Below are 18,196 nucleotides of genomic sequence, written 5' to 3' on the forward strand. Positions count from 1 at the left end.
AGCTAACAGAAGCTAACAGTCACTAGCTTCATTTCCATCCAGTTGTTTTGCAAATTCTGAGTAAACTTTTAAAATGTGGCAAAAGAAAAAAGAAAATTGGGTGGTGTTGATGCTACGTGTAGCTGTAATAAACAGGAAGTAAAGGACGCAAACTAGCATGGAAACATCTCAGAAAAACAGACAGTCCTCTCCTCTGAACCGGAGGAATTAAATTTCAGTTTTCAGTTTTGTGCCTCTGGTAAGGCACAGACCCACCAGTGGATGGCAATGTTTGCTGCTTTAAAGGTTATTCTAACTCCCCTTTAGTGTGTTGTCTTTTTTTGGGGGGGAAACCATGAATCACCTAAAATAAGTGTAAAAACTTTTTGACGGCTCCATCGATCTTTTCTAAAAACCGTCGGTAGCAGTTTAAGATGCTCACGCTTGTTTTGATGACATTTTCTCTCCTTAATGTTTTGCAATCGTCCTCTCTGAATTTGAGCCTTTTTACATTTGTTTTATGAAGTGATTTGTATTCAAAGGAGTCATATCAATAAAAATTGAGCTCGCTCCAGCAGAAAAAAAGTCTAAAAGGACTGAGGGAGCCTGTGGCAAGTGCTGTTAGAAAGATGTTTGTGAAATTTTACTTTATAATTAAGTTTGAATAACGTGCAACGGTTAGATCCAGTCAGTAGAGAAGTATTCCCCATTAAAGTGGTTATAACTGCTGTAATCTGCATGTTGTCAGGCGGTTCCAACATGTGCGTTGGGTTAACTGGTGTTATTGCACTCCATGACGCCTCGTTCCTACAGGGACAGGATGGTTCAGATAAAGCAGAGCAGACATTTCTAACAGCCTGATGGAGCAGGAACAGACAGAACTGCAGCAGCCAAGCAAACAGCTCCAGCTGAGTCGCTCATTCCTGACGGCCTCTGAGCATCGTTCAAGACTTCAGGTTTAAAAATGAAGCTGAACTTTCACCTGTCAGCTGTGGATCAGGAAAAGGTTACGGTCCTGATGGAGAACAGGGCCGAGGATGAAATAAACATTCAGGGTGTCTGGCTGCAGCTGAGGCGCAGTGGGATGTTATGACAGGACAGACGGAGGTTTGGAAACGCGCATGGAGGACGACTGTGAGCAGGCATTCAGGCTTTAGGTCACCAAGCAGCAGGAAGACCCACAGGAACGTCCCGACAGCTACAGCCGTCGCTTTGATCGCACTCTAACGTCACTTTTAAAGCTTTTTGTGTTAAAAAATCTATTCAGGGAAATATTATGTTAGAAAATAAGCTGTTTTTAAATACTTGTACAGCGTTTAAAAAAAGGAAAAGCATCTCCGACCTGCGACTTCAAAGCGATCTTAATCCCTGATATTTCTGGATGTTTTCAGAGTTTTCCTTTGGACTTTTTATGATTTCTCACAGCTTTTCTTGTGCAGTTTGTCTCAAAAACAAGAAATTAGAGGATGAAACTGATTTGTGACTTTTGCACGTTGCTACACAAGCAGCAGGGATAATCAATGCTACTCGACCAAAACCAGGTGGAATTTTTTTACAGTGTTTGACGTTTTCTCTCAAGGTTCTCACATGTTTAGTTTTTTGTAAATAGTTTAGACTATTGGGACGTCGACTGTAACAGAGGTCCTTAAAGGTAACTCATTTAAAGGGCTTCTGGCAGCAAACACACCCACACACACACACACACACACACCCACACACACATACACACACACACACACACACACACACACACACACACACACCTACACACACTTGGATCCATCTAAACAGCAGGCCGTCTTTGTGCCGTTCACTGGACCTCCACACGCTGTTGCCACCCCCCACCGGCAGGAAGGAGGGAGGATCAGACCCACCAAGCAGCATGTTGGACAAAGTGCCTGCACAGCTCTGGACCTCACCCAGACTCTTTGTACAAACACAGAGCTGCAGAGTGCGTCCACTGAAAGAGTTTCTCAGAAACTGAGTCGAGTCGTGACTGAAAGTGAGAACGGTGTTATATAGGGAAAGAAAAGTGTTTTACAAGAAAACAGTGAAATGATCTTACTGAGATAAAACACCAGCTTGTTAGGCAACAAAGGAGATTAAGATTAAATTACTTCTTGCATGCACAGCTAAAGCCCGCTCTGCCCCTCTGCGGGAGGCGGGCTGCATCCGACCCTCTGTTCAGATTTAGGGAGCAACTTCCTGGTTGCTCAGACGCAGGCAACAAAACACAAACAGAAACTGTTTACACACAGAGCCAAGACCTAAAGAGGCTGCAGCTCAGCTGGCTTCCTGTCCCACAACCAGCTCCATTCAGCTCACAGAGGCCTTCACAACAGGCCTTCGCTCACCTTCCCAACCATTAATAATCCATCAGCAGCTTCCAGAACGCCCCAGAAACAAAACGCCTGGCCTGACTTCACTCTAAAGTTTGATTCAACAGGAAGTCAGTTCGGGTGTCGAGTCTTTTTATTTACTTCTGAATAAAATAATAAATAATAATCAGTTGGTTCACTTTCTCGTGCTGAAGAGCTAATGTTGGCCTATTTTATGTATTTATTGCCTAATCTCCAAAAACATGATCAAACATAATAAAAATACAATAAACAGAGATGGAAGTCTGTTACGATAATTTTGCATGAACATTTTTAAAGGAGAATAATTTCCAGTGATGGTATTAAACAGTTTTATAAAATGCAGGTTTTACTTGGAAACATTTCAGAAACAATGTTTTCTACTTGGATCAGAGAGAACAAGGCAGGTTTTCTCCGGATGTAGGAGGTTTGGGTGGGATCCAATTCAATTCGGTTCAGTTTTTTACATTTGGATTTTTGGACATTTCTTATTTTCTATTTTTCTTCCCCTTATAAACAAAAAACCCATAAAATAAAATAAAATACACAATTAAACTTGGCTGACTGCAGCCAGTTCTTATATATGAGAGAAAACAATTCAGTCTTCATAAATTATTGATATTTTACAAGTGATCAATTTGTCTTATTTTTGTTTAAATTTGACTTCTTTCAGTTTTAGAATAACAGTCACTCTTTCAAACACAAATATTTTCTGCAAATCCTGATCAGGCAGTTTAGTGGAGACTTTATGTTGCAGAATAATTCAGTGTTTTAAATGAAAGTTTCATCTTAATGCATTAAGTGTCTGGCAGCAGCTGAACTTCATTCCAAACTATTCAGAGAAATAACAAAAAAACAAACAAACATTTGAGGAGTTCACTTTGGGAGTCTGCATTATTAATACAACCTTTATGTGAACAAAGAAAGTGAATCAGATATAAATTAGATTCCAAGTAAAAGACACTAAAGCTTTTATTACTGTGATGGATGACGCCATAAACCATCACAGAGTTTAAGACCTTTACAGAAACTTCTATCTTATTAAACCTTTATTAAATCTGGGAGTTTGGATTTGAATGTATAACTACTGCCCTACAGACATAATTAGATGATGGAAATGAATGTTGTACAAAGTGAACTTACACAACAAGGACACTGCAGCACAAAAACTTCATTCTTACTAAGAGGTCAAACTTGTTGTAAGAAGTTATGAGTGCATGTTAAAACGCTCCGTCCGTCTCATGTTGCACCTGAAACCAACCCGGCGGGACGCTCTCTTCCACGCCGTCCGGCCTCCTTTGTTCTGATCCATTCCTTCCTTTAGTCACAGTTAACTTGTGACTGAGTGGAAACGAGGCAGAACCGAATCTCAGCAGATCCCCAGAGGAAAGCTCTCAGGCATGTTTTCACAGAGGTTTGCTGCTGGGCTTTCCTGACCCCAGATGCCTGACTAATTAACCAGGATCGAGACCATCGCGCTGACCTCACGCTCCACCTCTGGGGTCAAGAGGTCAGGGACAAAGTGCCGGTCTGGGTCTGACGGCTGCGCAGGCTAACAGCCATTCAGCTCTGCACTGGAGGCTGTCAGCTTGGATCTGATTAAAATGAGGATTCAGGATGTTCCTCTTATTAAAAATAAATAAAATCCTGATGCTTTCCAACAGGCTGTAACCGAAGCCTGTTTGAGGATTTGATGAACCTGCAGAGGTTCGGCTGTCTGTGTCTTCTAATAATTAGCAACAATGAACACATGGTGAGGAATTATCCCTCACAGTTTGCATATCCAGCGTACATATGTCAGTGCAGATTGAGTTTCATCCATCGTTTTAATCTGAAGAACTTTGTGCAAAGAGCTTTAGCAAAACTGAGCTTACGTCTTCACTGAGGGAGATTCCTGCTGCCGACTCATTTCAGACGGAGCGGGTCTGAACTCGGTTCTGACCATCTCAAACCCAGCAGGAAGTACCATTTCTGGGCAGTAAAGAACAGGACGTCGTTTTTAAAGTGAAGTGGTAAAGTTCCTGTAAACTTGTTTTTCTACAGTCTTTGCACAAACACATAAAGAAACAGGGTTTGGAAACCATGTGGGATTTGCTAATCGTTGTTCTCACTGAACAGGCTAACTAGCAAAACAAGCTAATAATGTATTTATTCTGTATTTCACATATTAAACAGAATTATGTTTTGTTGTACAGTTTGTGGAGGATTGGATTAGGACAATTCAATGTGAAAAAGAAAAACTGTAGATATAAAGTTTTTTGTTGCGTTTTGTACGTCTGGCAGCCATATTGGATTTTGAGACCAGGTTTGTTGACAAGCCTTTGACTTTTAAAGTCAGAACTACAATAGATATCACTTGGGTTTGTTTCTTTGACTGTTAACTTTTTAAAGTGCCTGGGTTTGCTGGAGACTTTCCCAACTGAATGTCTGATTTCTCAGTTTTTCATGAAGTTTTGAGCTGAACCCAGAGGATGAACAGAACCAGGCCTGTCAAAACGCCAAACGGAGACTTTAAAGTTTATAAAACACTGGAGGCCAAACAGGAAGTTGAGGTTAAAATACCAAAACTGACTCCTTACTAGTGTGTGAATTTAAATGTGACAAAAGCAACCGTAGATGTAGGAGAAATATTCCTTAATATAGAAAACCGTCTATTTATTCCAGCACCAAATGGACAAATTAGAGGGAAATGATAAAAGATCCTAAATGTTCAAAGATTTAGGATGATAAGTTTGAATATCTTCTTCTCTCTAAAACCGAAGCTCAGTTTGTATGAAAGCTTCCCAGCTGTTCTGGTGTTGACTTCAGAGATTAAATGAAGCTTTGGTTCTGATGAGGAGGTCCGATCTCCAGTCCAGGAAAACCTGCAGCACCCACACCAGTCCTTTAAGCAAACGGGAGCTGACCCAACAGCCTGATGCTAAAGGCTCGGGGTTCTGCCGCTGTCCTGGTTTCAGTCCCTCAGCCAGATGTTGGACCGGCTCCGGGGATCAGCCCGGTTCACCCACCACAGGCTCTGGGAGGCGAAGGCGCCGTGTCGGCAGATGTGGCGCCTCACAGTTTCTCCTGAAGGTTCTGAAAAGCTCAATTAGGATCTTTTTCACCAAAGAGGGAGAAGCTGTCCTTCACCAGGCGGTTTGGTTCTGTTCAGCTGAGCCAGGACCTGCTGCTGTAAAAATGTACCTTAGAGTCTGAATCTGCTGTTTATTGCTCAATTAGCTAGAAAAAAAAGCCTTTGCTGTGCTTAGTGATTTTTTGAAGGATTTCCAAGAAATTTTGTGTTGAGAATGGTTTTTTGCTTAAGTGTGCAATAAAATCTCCCCAGGACTCGCACATTAAAGCAGTGTGGTTGGTTGCAGGTAGGTACCGCATTAGTGGAAACGCAGACTGGCATTCATGAGCTTTAATGAGCAGATGGTCTCATGTTAGAGCTGGTTTCTTCATCCTCCTCCTCCTCTTCTTTTACACCAGCTCCCGTTTCATTCGCCTGGATCTGATTACCAACAATCCCTAAATCCGAAGGGAAGAGGGAAGGCTTCCTGCCGGCTGGAAGTGCCAGCCTGCAGATTTATAGCTCCTCTTCCTCTGTACGGGGGGCGACCCGGCATGTTCCACGTTTTATTGGGGGTCCAGATTTTCCTGGCCCGCCATCAGCAGACACGTTTCTGAGGGTCAGTGATCACCGGAACCGGTTCCGGTTCTGGAGCAGCTGTGCAGAACTCTGTTCAAATGACTCTGGAGGCAAAACAACTGCCAGGCTGACAGAAACCGTTAAACCAACAGCAAAGCCACCAGGGTTCAGGTCGCGATCCGAGCTGCACAGAACCACACAGCATGCTGCTGTGTGGTTCTGTGGTTCTGGTTGGTTCCAACAGAACCAACCAGAACCACAGAGCCGTTTGGAAAACTGCAGCTGGAAAGATTTTCAGAACCAAGGAGGAAACGATGTCCAACAGGACAAACGTTTGGACAGACAGACGGAGAGGAAAGAAGAGTAAACAGACATTTATGCACCAATCAGCAACTGCTGCTTTAGTTAAATCCACCTAATCAATTCATCTATTGATACTTTTATTTTTTTAATGATTTATTTCCCTTTTTTTATTATGTTAATATATTGTTATACTTCTATGTTTTTTCTATTTAGCTTTATTACATTTACTTTTTAAGATTTTATAAATTACTTTGCTTGGTAAATTATTAGTTTGTAATTATCTTAGAATTATTTTTTAGATATCCATTTTGTTTAGTTTTTCTGTTTGTTTTGACTCCACATGTGGAGCGTCTGCACCGATGCAGCTGCGCTCCCTCTGGTCTTTCAGCCTCTTTATTTTATTCTCACTGTTTAAACCATGAACCTGATGCTGCTCTCTGACTGCCAGCTGCTGGAGGAGCCTAGTTAAATCCTCCACAGACTCAGTCAGAAGTCGGACCTCCTTGCCAGGCAGAAACCCTCAGGCTCTTTCTGCTCCGCCCTGCAATTATTCTCAGCTTCACACATCCATCATTTACAGACTGACTGAAGCTCCAGAAAGTTTCTGTTTTTACCGCCAGGATGAATTCAACAGGTCCAGATCTCCACTTTTAGTTTGACCAGAAGATGCACCGAAACTGGCAAACAAAACAAACTGCGTCCATGCAGCTCCTGTGGTGCAGCCGCCGCTTTAACATGTTGTTGAGCATAAAGATGAAAATCTGGTCAACAGCTCCACATTTAAAGTCGAGTGTTTTACCAGGACACACGTTTGGGTCAAAGGACATCAGAGGCCGAGATCCAAACACAGACCTGATAAGTTTACATCCACTGAACAACTGGAAACACATTCATCTAATGTTCTGCTTACATGTTTGCTTCTTGCTACATCAAATAAAGTATTAAAAACAACATTGAAAATTAATCTAGTCTTATATTTAATGTCAGTGCCATAAGCAGGTATTTAAAGTTGATATATTTGAGTTATTGTGGTTCAATTTATCTCTGATTGTACAAAATTATATAAGATTTTCAATCTCTTAGCCAGAAAAGTTTGTCAGCTGTTTGTTATTATTGGTAATTTATATGAAATCTTGTCAGGTGTCTGTGGGGTTCTCCAGGGCTCCGTCTGCGGCCTACTTCAGTTCCTTCACATTTATTTTTATTAAAGGGCATCACAGAAATATTTTTTTAAAGAAAAATTTCTGATTATCCATTTAGCAAATTAGCTGTTAAAATTCCATGCATAAAACATTTAAAACATATTTGGCATTGAAGTGAGTGGACTAAAGGGTTAATGTTTTACAGTGCGTGCCTTGGAAAGCTCAGGGTGACATTTGCTCTGTTTTAGCAGACAGTAAACCACCAGGTTGTGTTTTAGCTGAAACTACAGTAAAAGGTCACGACGGCGGTCTGTGGTTCTTCTGGGCCGACCTCACCGCTCTGCTGTCATGGAACAAAAACACAACCAAACGCCTTCCTTCCTCTTCAGGTCACATTCTGAGGTGCACTGATAGTTTTATAAACCCCAGGCCTGTAAAATGAGTCTAAAACGTGTTAAATCCATAGGAAATAATGATTTCCTTCCTGAAAAGCTGAAGCTTTGTTGTAGCAATAAAAGTCAGAGGAATCAGTGAGACGTGAAGGAACACAAAGCAGATCTGCAGACAGAAAGCAGCTTTGTGCAGCAGTGGGACGTGTTTGTGTTTACGCCCGCTCTGCCGCGCCACGGCGCTTATTCCTGCCTCTGACCGACATCCTGCCACACAAAAGGCCTTTCTGCTCCCTGAACAGAAGGACGGAGGCAAATTACACCAGCAGGCGACCGAGGGAACATGTGAGGAGAGACTGCGGCACGCAGCCTTCAGAGCGCCTCACTCACCGGACAGCAGTTCACTGGGTTTAACTTTTACCGGGTTGAAGACGGTCAAAACAAACTTTCCATTAAAATACATCTTTGACCCGCGGCACTGAGTCCTTCATTCACAAAGATCCAGACATAATGACACCTCCACTGAGTTTACTGAAGTTAAAAGGTTCTTATGGCTCCGTTTTATGACTTTTATCTGATCTGAGACGCTGCGTCCATCAGCTTCAGCCTCACAGACGATTCCTGACGTCCAGGATAAATATCAACGTTTGACGAGTCAAAACTATTAAAAACATTAAATACTTACATGTGATGCTGATAATGTCCTACAAATGGTTATTTCTGTAATAAACATATTTAAAAAAACATCCTTTTATCATTTTATGTGTGAAGAAAACATTTTATATGGGTTTGTTTCTAAGGGCCTGTATGTTTTGATTATGAAGTTAGTAGTTATTTATTTCATTTTTCTTGGAAATTTATCTTGTTTACATTCATACTAATATTTTTATTTCTCATAAATTACTTTTGGAATCATATTCAATAAATTAAACCTCCAGTTGAGTCTCGTTTGTCAGATTAAAATAACTTTTTGAAAATAAGAAACTTTTATGACGTATTAAACTTTTCATTAAAACCACGTTTCTGTAATTAAAGTTTTTTACTGGTTTGTTGTAATATTCCAAGTTTAATGTTCTGTTTTCATTAACTAAGTGGAAAATCACCGTAATTAACAGAAATAAAGGCAAACATCCATTTGTGTGTAATCCATAAACAGAATATTGAATAATATTCTAATTTATTGAATTGTTCTGTCGAGCTGCCATTTCTAAAAATAACAAACTTACAACTTATGTTATTTTGCATCTTTTTGGGTGAGTATTTTATTAATTTGTTACGCAGAAACCGAAGCAGCTGTTAACTTTACAGGTTGTAAAACGTGTTTAGGTTGATTTTAAAGGCGCCACATGCGTCTGATTATCCGATGAAACGGCCGGCTTTCAACTCAACGGCGGCTAATTGCCAGAAAACTGCTGGACTCTCGCCTCCAGCAAAAGGCTGATACTCACCAACCGTCTGCAGCGTTTCAGTTCCAGCCAAAATGAGCGACAATAACACGACTTCCCGCCTAAACAAGCTGAAATAAATCATCTGCAGTCACCCGAAAGGGGCTGCAGCCAACGCATCGACTTCCTCCCACCAAACGGACAAACGTCTGGTGGAGGGACAGGCTTACGACGCCACAGCCTGCTTTTATATAATCATACGTATTTTGGGAAAATTACAGCTGTTTGTTGCAGTTTTTACTGAAAGCTGGCGTAGCAGAGACCACACAGCTGGACCGAGCTGCTAGGGAACAAGGATTAGCTGTTAGAGATGCCAGGTGAGGTTTGGTGGACAAAAGTTTTATTTATGTAAAAAAAAAAAAATCTGAAGAGGCAATTTTACTAAAAATGAGCAGATTTATCTTCGCTCAGATCAGTTACGTTTATTTGTGTAGCAGATTTCAGCAACAGGTCAGATGCCATAAAACATCATGTAGTCATCAAAATCATCATAAATATCAAATATATTGATCAAAGTTACTGCTAATCAAAAGCAGGACTGACCAGGACTTAAAGGAGCTCAGTGTTTCGGCTGTTTTTCAGTTTTCTGAAGTTTTGATCCAACAGCAGCAGATCTTTAGTCTGTTCAGTGATTTATAAACTACCAGCAGCAGCTTAAGGTCTGTTATCTCAGTGAAAACTGGGTGATGTGCTCCAGCTTCCTGGTTTTAGTCAGGACTCCAGCAGGTGGAGTTTTCAGGCAGAGCTGTGAAGACGCTGTTGCAGTAATGAATGTGACTAAAGATAAAAACATGGATGAGTTTCTCTGATGCTGAGACATCAACCCTGTAAACCTGGAAATGATAGAAGGCTGACTTTGCAACTGTCTTTATGTGACAGTTTGATTAAGGTTCCAATTAAACAATCCAAAATGATTCTCAGCTTGAATGTATTTGTTTTTCTGAGTCTCAGTGATTCAGTGGAGCAGACCCACCTGATCAGGACGCACTGGTTCTGCTGCCTCCTCCACAGCGAGCGGTAGCAGTCGTTGGCCACGGCGAAGATGTGTGGAGAGATTTCGCCGAGGTGGTGGCGGCTGTAGAGCTCGATGGTGGGCCGGTCGTACAGGCCGGGCAGCGGCTGGTACGGGTTCACCGCGGCCAGGATGGAGCCGATGTACGTCTGGGGAGCCACAAGGAGAGAGGAGCGGTGAAGACAGGCAACATGCAGCTGAGGAATGACTGGAAATCAGGGTGTGAAAATGTTCAAGGCTTTAATTTACAAAAGTTTTAAAAAATGTTTGAAGCTGGAGGAAGGATTGTCCCAGGCTTTCCCAGCTTATGAAAACATAAATCTAGGAACTCTGAGGTTCTGCACAAAGCCTGAGCGACCAACGTTCAGACGTTTGTGACCTTTTGCTTTTCTTTCCCCAAACCTCTGCAGCAGCAGATTGCTCCAAACCAGCGTCACATTTCAGACTTCAAAGCAAAACGAACCAAACTGCTGAAATAGAAGCTTGTGAAGCCAAAATATGTCTTGGCTGCAGCGTCGGTGCTGCGGCGGTGACTAAGAGGAATAAGAAAAAGCAAACCTCTGCATGAGGAAACGGCTGGATAATGCTCTGAAACGCTGCAGCAGCAGAACCAACCCAACCAGAAGCAGCTGTTCTGAGAAGACTGCTTGTTTCTAGGAGAACATCAGAGGAAAACAGCATGGAGACCAAACACAGCAGAAAGGACAAGCATGAGCTGAACACTCTGGATGGGACAGTGCTGAGTGTAGAAACATCAAACACGTGGAAGACGCTGCTCAGGTCAGACACTAAAAACAGAAAATCTGGCAGAAAACATGAGGGAAACGTTTCATTTCTGCAGTGGAAACCAGAGTCTGAAATCCATTTATTGCTTCTGTTCAGCAGGGAAAGAGAAGCTGGTGAAGGTGGATGATGGACGGAGTTAAACCCTGGAGGTGGAGGCTCACCTGCCAGTCACTAAACGTTTTTTAACATTAGCAGAATATCAAAAATGTGTTGAACACATTTATGATAAAAACACAGATATAAACTGTTTAACTAGAATGAAACTGGTGAGTTTTCTCCAAGTAAACAGTTTTTATCTTGTTATTGTTAACGGGGACATTTTACTAGATTCTGATCAGATTTAGGACGTTTTCTATGATGCAACCTGGACTGAGTGAAAATCTCATTACAGCAGTAAGAGCACACTGTTCCCATGACAACAGATTAAGGCAGGGAGAATCAATCGATGCCTCAAGGAGAAGAAGAAGAAATGTGTTACGTAGGAAAAGCAGGTGGGACATTTTGATCTGGAGAACATCTGAGCTCTCTGAGGTCAAACAGCTCGACGTTCTGAGACCCGAAACCGTCTGAGACAGACAGACAGGCTGTTAGCTTCCTCGCTCTGCAGTGTTGGCCATTAGCTTACACACCCAGAGACAGAGGTTTTCTGCTCAGTATTAATATTTCATTCCTTTAATGGAGTTCATTCCTTCTGTTTCCTGAGTCCTCCTACAAGATCAAACTGCTTTGTTCTGGTTTTTATGGTTCCAGGAAGAACCGACTGGAAACACTTCAAAGTTTCCTCAGGACAGAAGCAGCAGCATCTGTCTACTGGCGTCTGTTTTCCAAAGACCAACTAATGACACGGATACAGACTAAACTCTGCATGCACCACCCACAGCTCCAACTGGTGAGGCAGCAGGAGCTGCAGATGCAGGATGAACGGATCTGCTGCTGCAGAGGAAACCTTCCTGATAAACTCCTCTGGGAGATAAAGGTCTCTCACCTGGTGGTCACAGTCTAGATCATCTGGTTCTGATGCAAACTGAAGACATGCAGCAAATGTCACCAGGCTGGGAATCGAACCTGCGACCACCAGCATGAGGCCTTGATGCATGGGTTCTGCTTTGCCCCTGCACCACCACAGCAGCCCCATTGACTCACAATTATGAAAATTGTTCTTTCTCTAAGGATTACCAACTTAAACTGTATGAGAAAACTGCAAGGAAAATGTTGATTTTATTGCAGAAGGAAAACAATGTTGCCATGAACTTTCAGACTGATATTCTGCAGCCGTCACCATCTGGTTTGTTTTATAATGAAAATAAGAAACATAGCAGTCTGAACTTCACCTGTGTTACTCATTTAAACTGAGTTATATATAAATGTATTCATCAGTCTACCATCTCACACCAACATGCTATAATAATCTGAAATGGAGAAGCTGAACATAAACACTTTTTTTTCTTCTGCGTTGTTTCATTCCTTTCACAGTAGATGATGAAAATGCATAAACACATAGTTTCATGTGTGTGTAAAACAGCAGGTGAGTGTAATTTTTATGCACTTTTATTTCCTCGTTTTGAAATGAAAACTATTTACGAGCGAACATGAAGCCAGAATTGGTCCGGCTCCATCATGGCCGACTGACCTACATTCAGCCCAGATGCAAATCCACTGGAATGAACGTTGAGTATTTACATGACAAACAGGCCAGACCGCGGGGGGAGGTCTGCACCGCTGCACAATGGATCACAACTCAGGCAGAGCTGCATGCAAACACAGCGCGGCGTCTCAGGTGACAGAGTTAAAGGGACAAAGCCGAGACGCGTTTCCTCTGCAGGAAGTAGAAACAGGTGACATTTGGTCTCTGAGGGGCGGAGTCTGTGCAAATATTTAGCAAACAAAGGATTTTAAATCCTATGCAAACATGCAAAGAAATATCTGGTAATTAGAAGTCATCATCACTGGTGTTTGTATTCAGCCTGGATCCGATTCACAGTTTGACTGAAATGATGAGAGTTAAATGCAGATTTAAAATCAGGGATCATGGATTATATTCCATGATGAATAAATTACACATTTTATTCATTTTTATTACCCAATCAAACTGCCAACACACACAGTGATGCACGTTGATGGCAGCAAACAGCGTCGCTGGTTCTTATTAATTGAGCTTACTTCACACCTGCTCCCCGACTCGGCTGCGAATACTTCCCTTAACAGCCTCAGAGAAATAAAACTGAGGGAAAATCAGACCAGATTTTAAATATTCATCTGAAAAAGGTTTAAATTTAGTTTTCTATTGTGTAATTTTGCTTTTCAAAGTATCCTTGAAGTTTCTGCTATAAGAGAAAATAAATCTGACAATATTTAGAAAAATGCAAGACATAGCTGATTCACTATAACTGCAGGAAGGTTTGCTGGATAAACAAACTGGCTGCTATGAGTTCCTTAAATATGACCGTCAGTTAAAGGATTTTACAAGCTGATCATTTCCCAGAGTGAATCACGCTGCTGAACAAACTCTGCTGTCCGTTTGCTCCTGACAGAGTGACATTTTGTTAAATGTTGCAGAAAAGTGTCAAACATTTTCTGTTGCTTTAACTGTAATGATGATCCGAGTCGCTTTCAGGTTCTGCTTCCCTGAACCTGAATCCACTGGGAAACATGTCAGGAAAGGCCCGTTTGGTTCAACATGCAGCCTCTGTGTTCACTGAGCGTTCACCAGAGCAGAAAGCCTCGGTCTGACCTTCACGTGATGACTTACCGCCGGTTGGACCCTGATGTGGGCCTGTATTGGTACCGGTTCTGTCCAGTTAACTGCGACTTCAACTGGACAGAAACTTTTCCCCCTGATGGCTCCATGACTCTCAGACATGAGAGTCATGTCTGACTCAGGTAAAACCAGGAACTTCAGATCCACTTTTTAAAGTTTGACGTGTTTCTGACAGTCCTATTCAAAATCCAAAATTTGATCTGGACGTTCCTTACGAACTCCAAACAGCAAATCCAAAATGGCTGCTGCTGTGTAAATTAAACCTGATGGTGGCTGCAGTAAAACTCTTCAGCTGCATATCTTATGGTTTGTTTCTGTGATGCTGATTAATGTTGATGGAGGATGAATCTTAAATTTCTCTTCCCTTTCATCCAGCTTGTCAAACTCGGTTAAGTCTCTGGTATTTGAACAATGTTTTACTTAGAAAAATCTCAGTTTCGTGTTTCATGTTTGATCCAGCAGTGACACTGATAAATGGAGAGATGCGGTCGGGCCGACCCAGAGGAACACTGGCTGCTCTTTTCATAAGGGATCAGATTAATGGAGGGGACCGTGGAGCGGCTCTGTGTTTACAGAGAGGCGTCAGTCGCTGCTGACGGTGGCGGAGCTGCAGAGTCATTAAACATCAGATCCGCCTGAGCCGGAGCCAGAGAGGGAAATGAAGACCAGATGGAGGAGCAAAACCTGACGGACAAAAAGACGAAACGGACGGGGTTTCATGATGAACACGGTGAAGTCACCGCAGACGTTCCTACGTTTCAGGCTCTTGATGCTCCGCGTGGTTTCACTGACGACGCTGACAGGCGTGACGGGCGTTTCAATGAATGAGTTTCTTCTCTGGTTTTCACAGGTTTCCTGACAACATGAACCTCTCAGCAGATCATAAAGCAAGTTTACTGAACTGCAACACATTAAAATTCTGTTTTTGTTTTCAAACTGGACCACAAAGTGACTTTACAAATGTGAAAACGAAGCTAAACTAATTTCACCACATGAGCTGCTGCACAGAGGAAACGAAGTTCTGCAGTGTAGAAACAGAGCATGTAGAATGTAAAAACACTAGAACAGACTGCAGCAGATTGGACGCACTGACAAAATGTAATGTAATAAAATAAAATTATCTGATCAAATCTGGAATAAACAGGAACTGACAGTAAAAATTAGTTACTGGGATTACATCTAAAATTAGCTGCTGATAAAAACGTAATTGATTACAAATAAATTAGGATGATAATCTGCATGTCAGAGCCTTTAACACTGCAGCACACAGTATGATGCAGCATGTGCAACACACTGATATTTACATAACTTATACTCAAATATCACAACAACTAATTCAGATGCAACAGCATGCAGACGCTCTGTCTGCGCTCATGAAGATTAACACGCCTCTGTAAGCCAGATGCTTGAAACTGACAGCTTGACCTGTTTTACGGTTGGTTGATCCCTGGATGTGTGAAAAACGAAAACAACAACAAGGAAAAGCAAAGAAAAGATTTTACACCTTCGATCCCAGGATACATGAACTGTTACATACATGAATGACTCGCATCTCTACACAGGAAACAGCGCGACGGCAGAGTCAGAGTTTCTTATTTCTTGCCTGGACAAAAATGTTAGTTACTTTTTAGCATTTAGTAACTTTTTCCAACTCAGTTTGGACATAAATGAGCCTTAATAAACTCCTGAAAACGCATCAAGGCTCCTGGTCACATAAAATAATGTAAATGCTTTTATGCTTCAAGTTAAAATAGTTAAAAACTGTATAATAATCACAACTCCTGGTCCAATTTGATGTAAAGTTTTTGTATTTTTAGCCAGAAAAAGAGCAGCTTGAGGTGAGATTATTGTGTCTGGAAGCTCAAAACTGAAAAATGTCCAAACTTTTTAAAAGCAGAGATCTGGTGAGTAAGGAGAGGAATGGGTCTGATTTGGTTCCAGAACCACCAGAACCGAACCGAGCAAGGAGTCTCGCTCCAGACAGAAAGACGTTTTAAATCTCTTTCTTTAAGGGTTTATTTTAAGAAGCGCGTCTCCCAGGAGCTGCGTAAGCAACTCCTCCAGATATTATGAAAGTCAGACTTGGATCCAACTAAAGCACGGACGGTGCCGGTCCCAGCCCAGTTTGGTTCTGTTTTGATAGCAGAACCTGTGAAAGCGGAGCAGCCGCTGCCTGCTGCAGTCCGTCTGTCAGCGGACCGACAGCAGAGACTCGTTAAAAAACCCAGTTACTCCGACCCACTCACAACGCCGACCCGGAAGAGCCTTCATCATCACCACCATCACACTGATGAAGAGGAGGATGAGGAGGGGAGCCCAGGGGGTTTTCTGTCTGGTGCTTCATGAAGACAAGCTGAGCGTTTCACTTCCATCGGGACGGTTTGAGTTGAGCTGGAAGCGCTTCCTGCTCGCTCTCTGGCCTCCTGCAGAACAAACACGTTCTGTCCGACTCCACGTCTTCAGTCGTCTCACATTTCATACAACTGAAGCTCACAGGCATATTTTACATTTCCCAGATTCCTCCCTAATCAAGGACGTCTGTGGGAAACTTGTACAAGATGTTCTCTCACATGTTTCCAGGCAGAACAAAACATTTCAGGGCTGTTTTTAAAGCACCCCCATAATTATTGACACCCTGAGTAACGACGTGTAAAAGACGTGAAGGGAGCTGCAGCTTTACTGCAGCACAAACGTCTCGCCCTGGAAAAGCAGAGAATCCAGACAGGAGCTCAGACTTTAAGGAATACCTTCAACAAAATGACAGATCTGTTCACAGCACTGCTGTCAAACAGAGGCTCACAGCAGGTCTCAATGAAACCATCAGCATTTCTAACAAAACAAGCAACTAAAACATTTGACTCGATTAAATAAGCTGATAAAATGTGAGCTAAAAACATTTTCCAGTTTCTGATCGTTTTAATTTGTTTGTGTTTGGATGTAAAACCAGGAGTGGAGCGTTTGGGACGTGATGCCTTCGCTCACACAGGATTCCTTCTTCAGTTCATAACTATAATTTTCAGACAATATTTACATCCAGATTTACTGTCTGGCTTCTTCTGGTGCAGAATTATGATGCCACAGACGGATGAAAGCAGAGATCCGGTCAGTGAGGAAAGGACTGGGTCTGCAGCGACACGAGCGTTCAGATTCAGCTCCACATCTGGAAGTGGATTAAATCTGATTTTTGGAACATGTCTTTCCTCACTTTGATGCACGGAGGCGGAAATGTTTGCTTCTGTTTTCCTCCTGCAGAATAATTTCACTGCACTGAGAAACAAACTGATGATGAAATCTTCAGTTGTCCTGAACCAAATGAAAAGAGCTGAAGCTGGTTCCGACTGACCCACGGACCCGTCCGTCTCCAGACTCTCTGCTCCAGAGTGAAGGAGACGTCTCGCTGCGATGGAAACAAAACTTCTGACCAGTTTACTGAGGATGAATCACTTTTCACTGTGTGACGTTCAGAGGAGGTTTTCTGAATGGATCATGTTGTAAAATGAAGCTGGAACCAAACGACTGGTCATCTGAATGTTCAGACTGATTGGGTACCAGCCATATTAGAGCCTTATTTAGGTTTGTGTTAAACCTTAATATGATGGAAGAAGAATGATTTTAAATCAGGTTTTCTGTTTGTTTTTATTCTGGTGAGAAACGGAGCCAGAAGCTGCAGTTCCTCTCATCATCCACAGCCAGTGGGAGGACTGGGAGCAAAATCTAATTAAAGCACCAATCAGACAAAGAGGTCAATTAAAGGCCTCTGTGTGAAAATCAACAGTCTGATGAGGAGAAAGTTCATCTGGAGCCGATCCTGCAAACAGGATCCCAAACCAGTTTATTAGGAATTCCTGGAGTTTCTGACTGGACTGACCCCCTGCAGGCTGCCGGGGGGTCCGGCCCTGAAACGGATCCAGAGGGCCGCATTCCTCAGCGTCTGTCTGCTCAGAGAAACGTGAGGCGAACGTAACCGACAGGCTGAAACAGAAACATGTGGGACGGAATAACCAGAGAACACGACTGGCGGTGCCAACAAAGACGCACCATGTGGTACGGATCAGGTCCGAGAACCGAGCGGAGGGACGGGGGGAGAACACGGAGCGTCGCTCTGCTGGAAACATGTGTGTGTGTGTGTGTGTGTGTGTGTGTGTGTGTGTGTGAATGCTTCCACTGGAATCTGCAGAAGAGACGAGGGAGGCCACCGGTCGACAGCACAGCTGGTTGCAATCACAGCGGCTAAAGATGTTACACACACACACACACACACACACACACGCACACACACACACACACACACACACACACACACAGACTCTCATAGGTCTTGTAGCCTACAGGCTTGTTTTGCTACACTTAAGATTTTTTAATTTATCCAGAAAAAGACTCAGAAATGAAACTTT

The 18,196-nt window shown here is 42.5% G+C and overlaps 1 protein-coding gene across 2 annotated transcripts in view; it reads right to left on the reverse strand.

Annotated features, from left to right (window-relative positions):
• Positions 1-18,196, reverse strand: part of myo10 (myosin X) — a 108,314-nt gene that overhangs the window by 47,732 nt on the left and 42,386 nt on the right. For both annotated transcript variants that reach the window (XM_015035340.1, XM_015035339.1), the window contains exon 4: positions 10,220-10,407. In XM_015035340.1, the coding sequence (XP_014890826.1) occupies positions 10,220-10,407 (188 nt within the window). The remainder of the gene's footprint in view (positions 1-10,219; positions 10,408-18,196) is intronic.

The sequence above is a fragment of the Poecilia latipinna genome, unplaced genomic scaffold (genome assembly GCF_001443285.1).
Source record: "Poecilia latipinna isolate Pla-1442-1.1 unplaced genomic scaffold, P_latipinna-1.0 Scaffold331, whole genome shotgun sequence".
Lineage (NCBI taxonomy): Eukaryota > Metazoa > Chordata > Actinopteri > Cyprinodontiformes > Poeciliidae > Poecilia > Poecilia latipinna.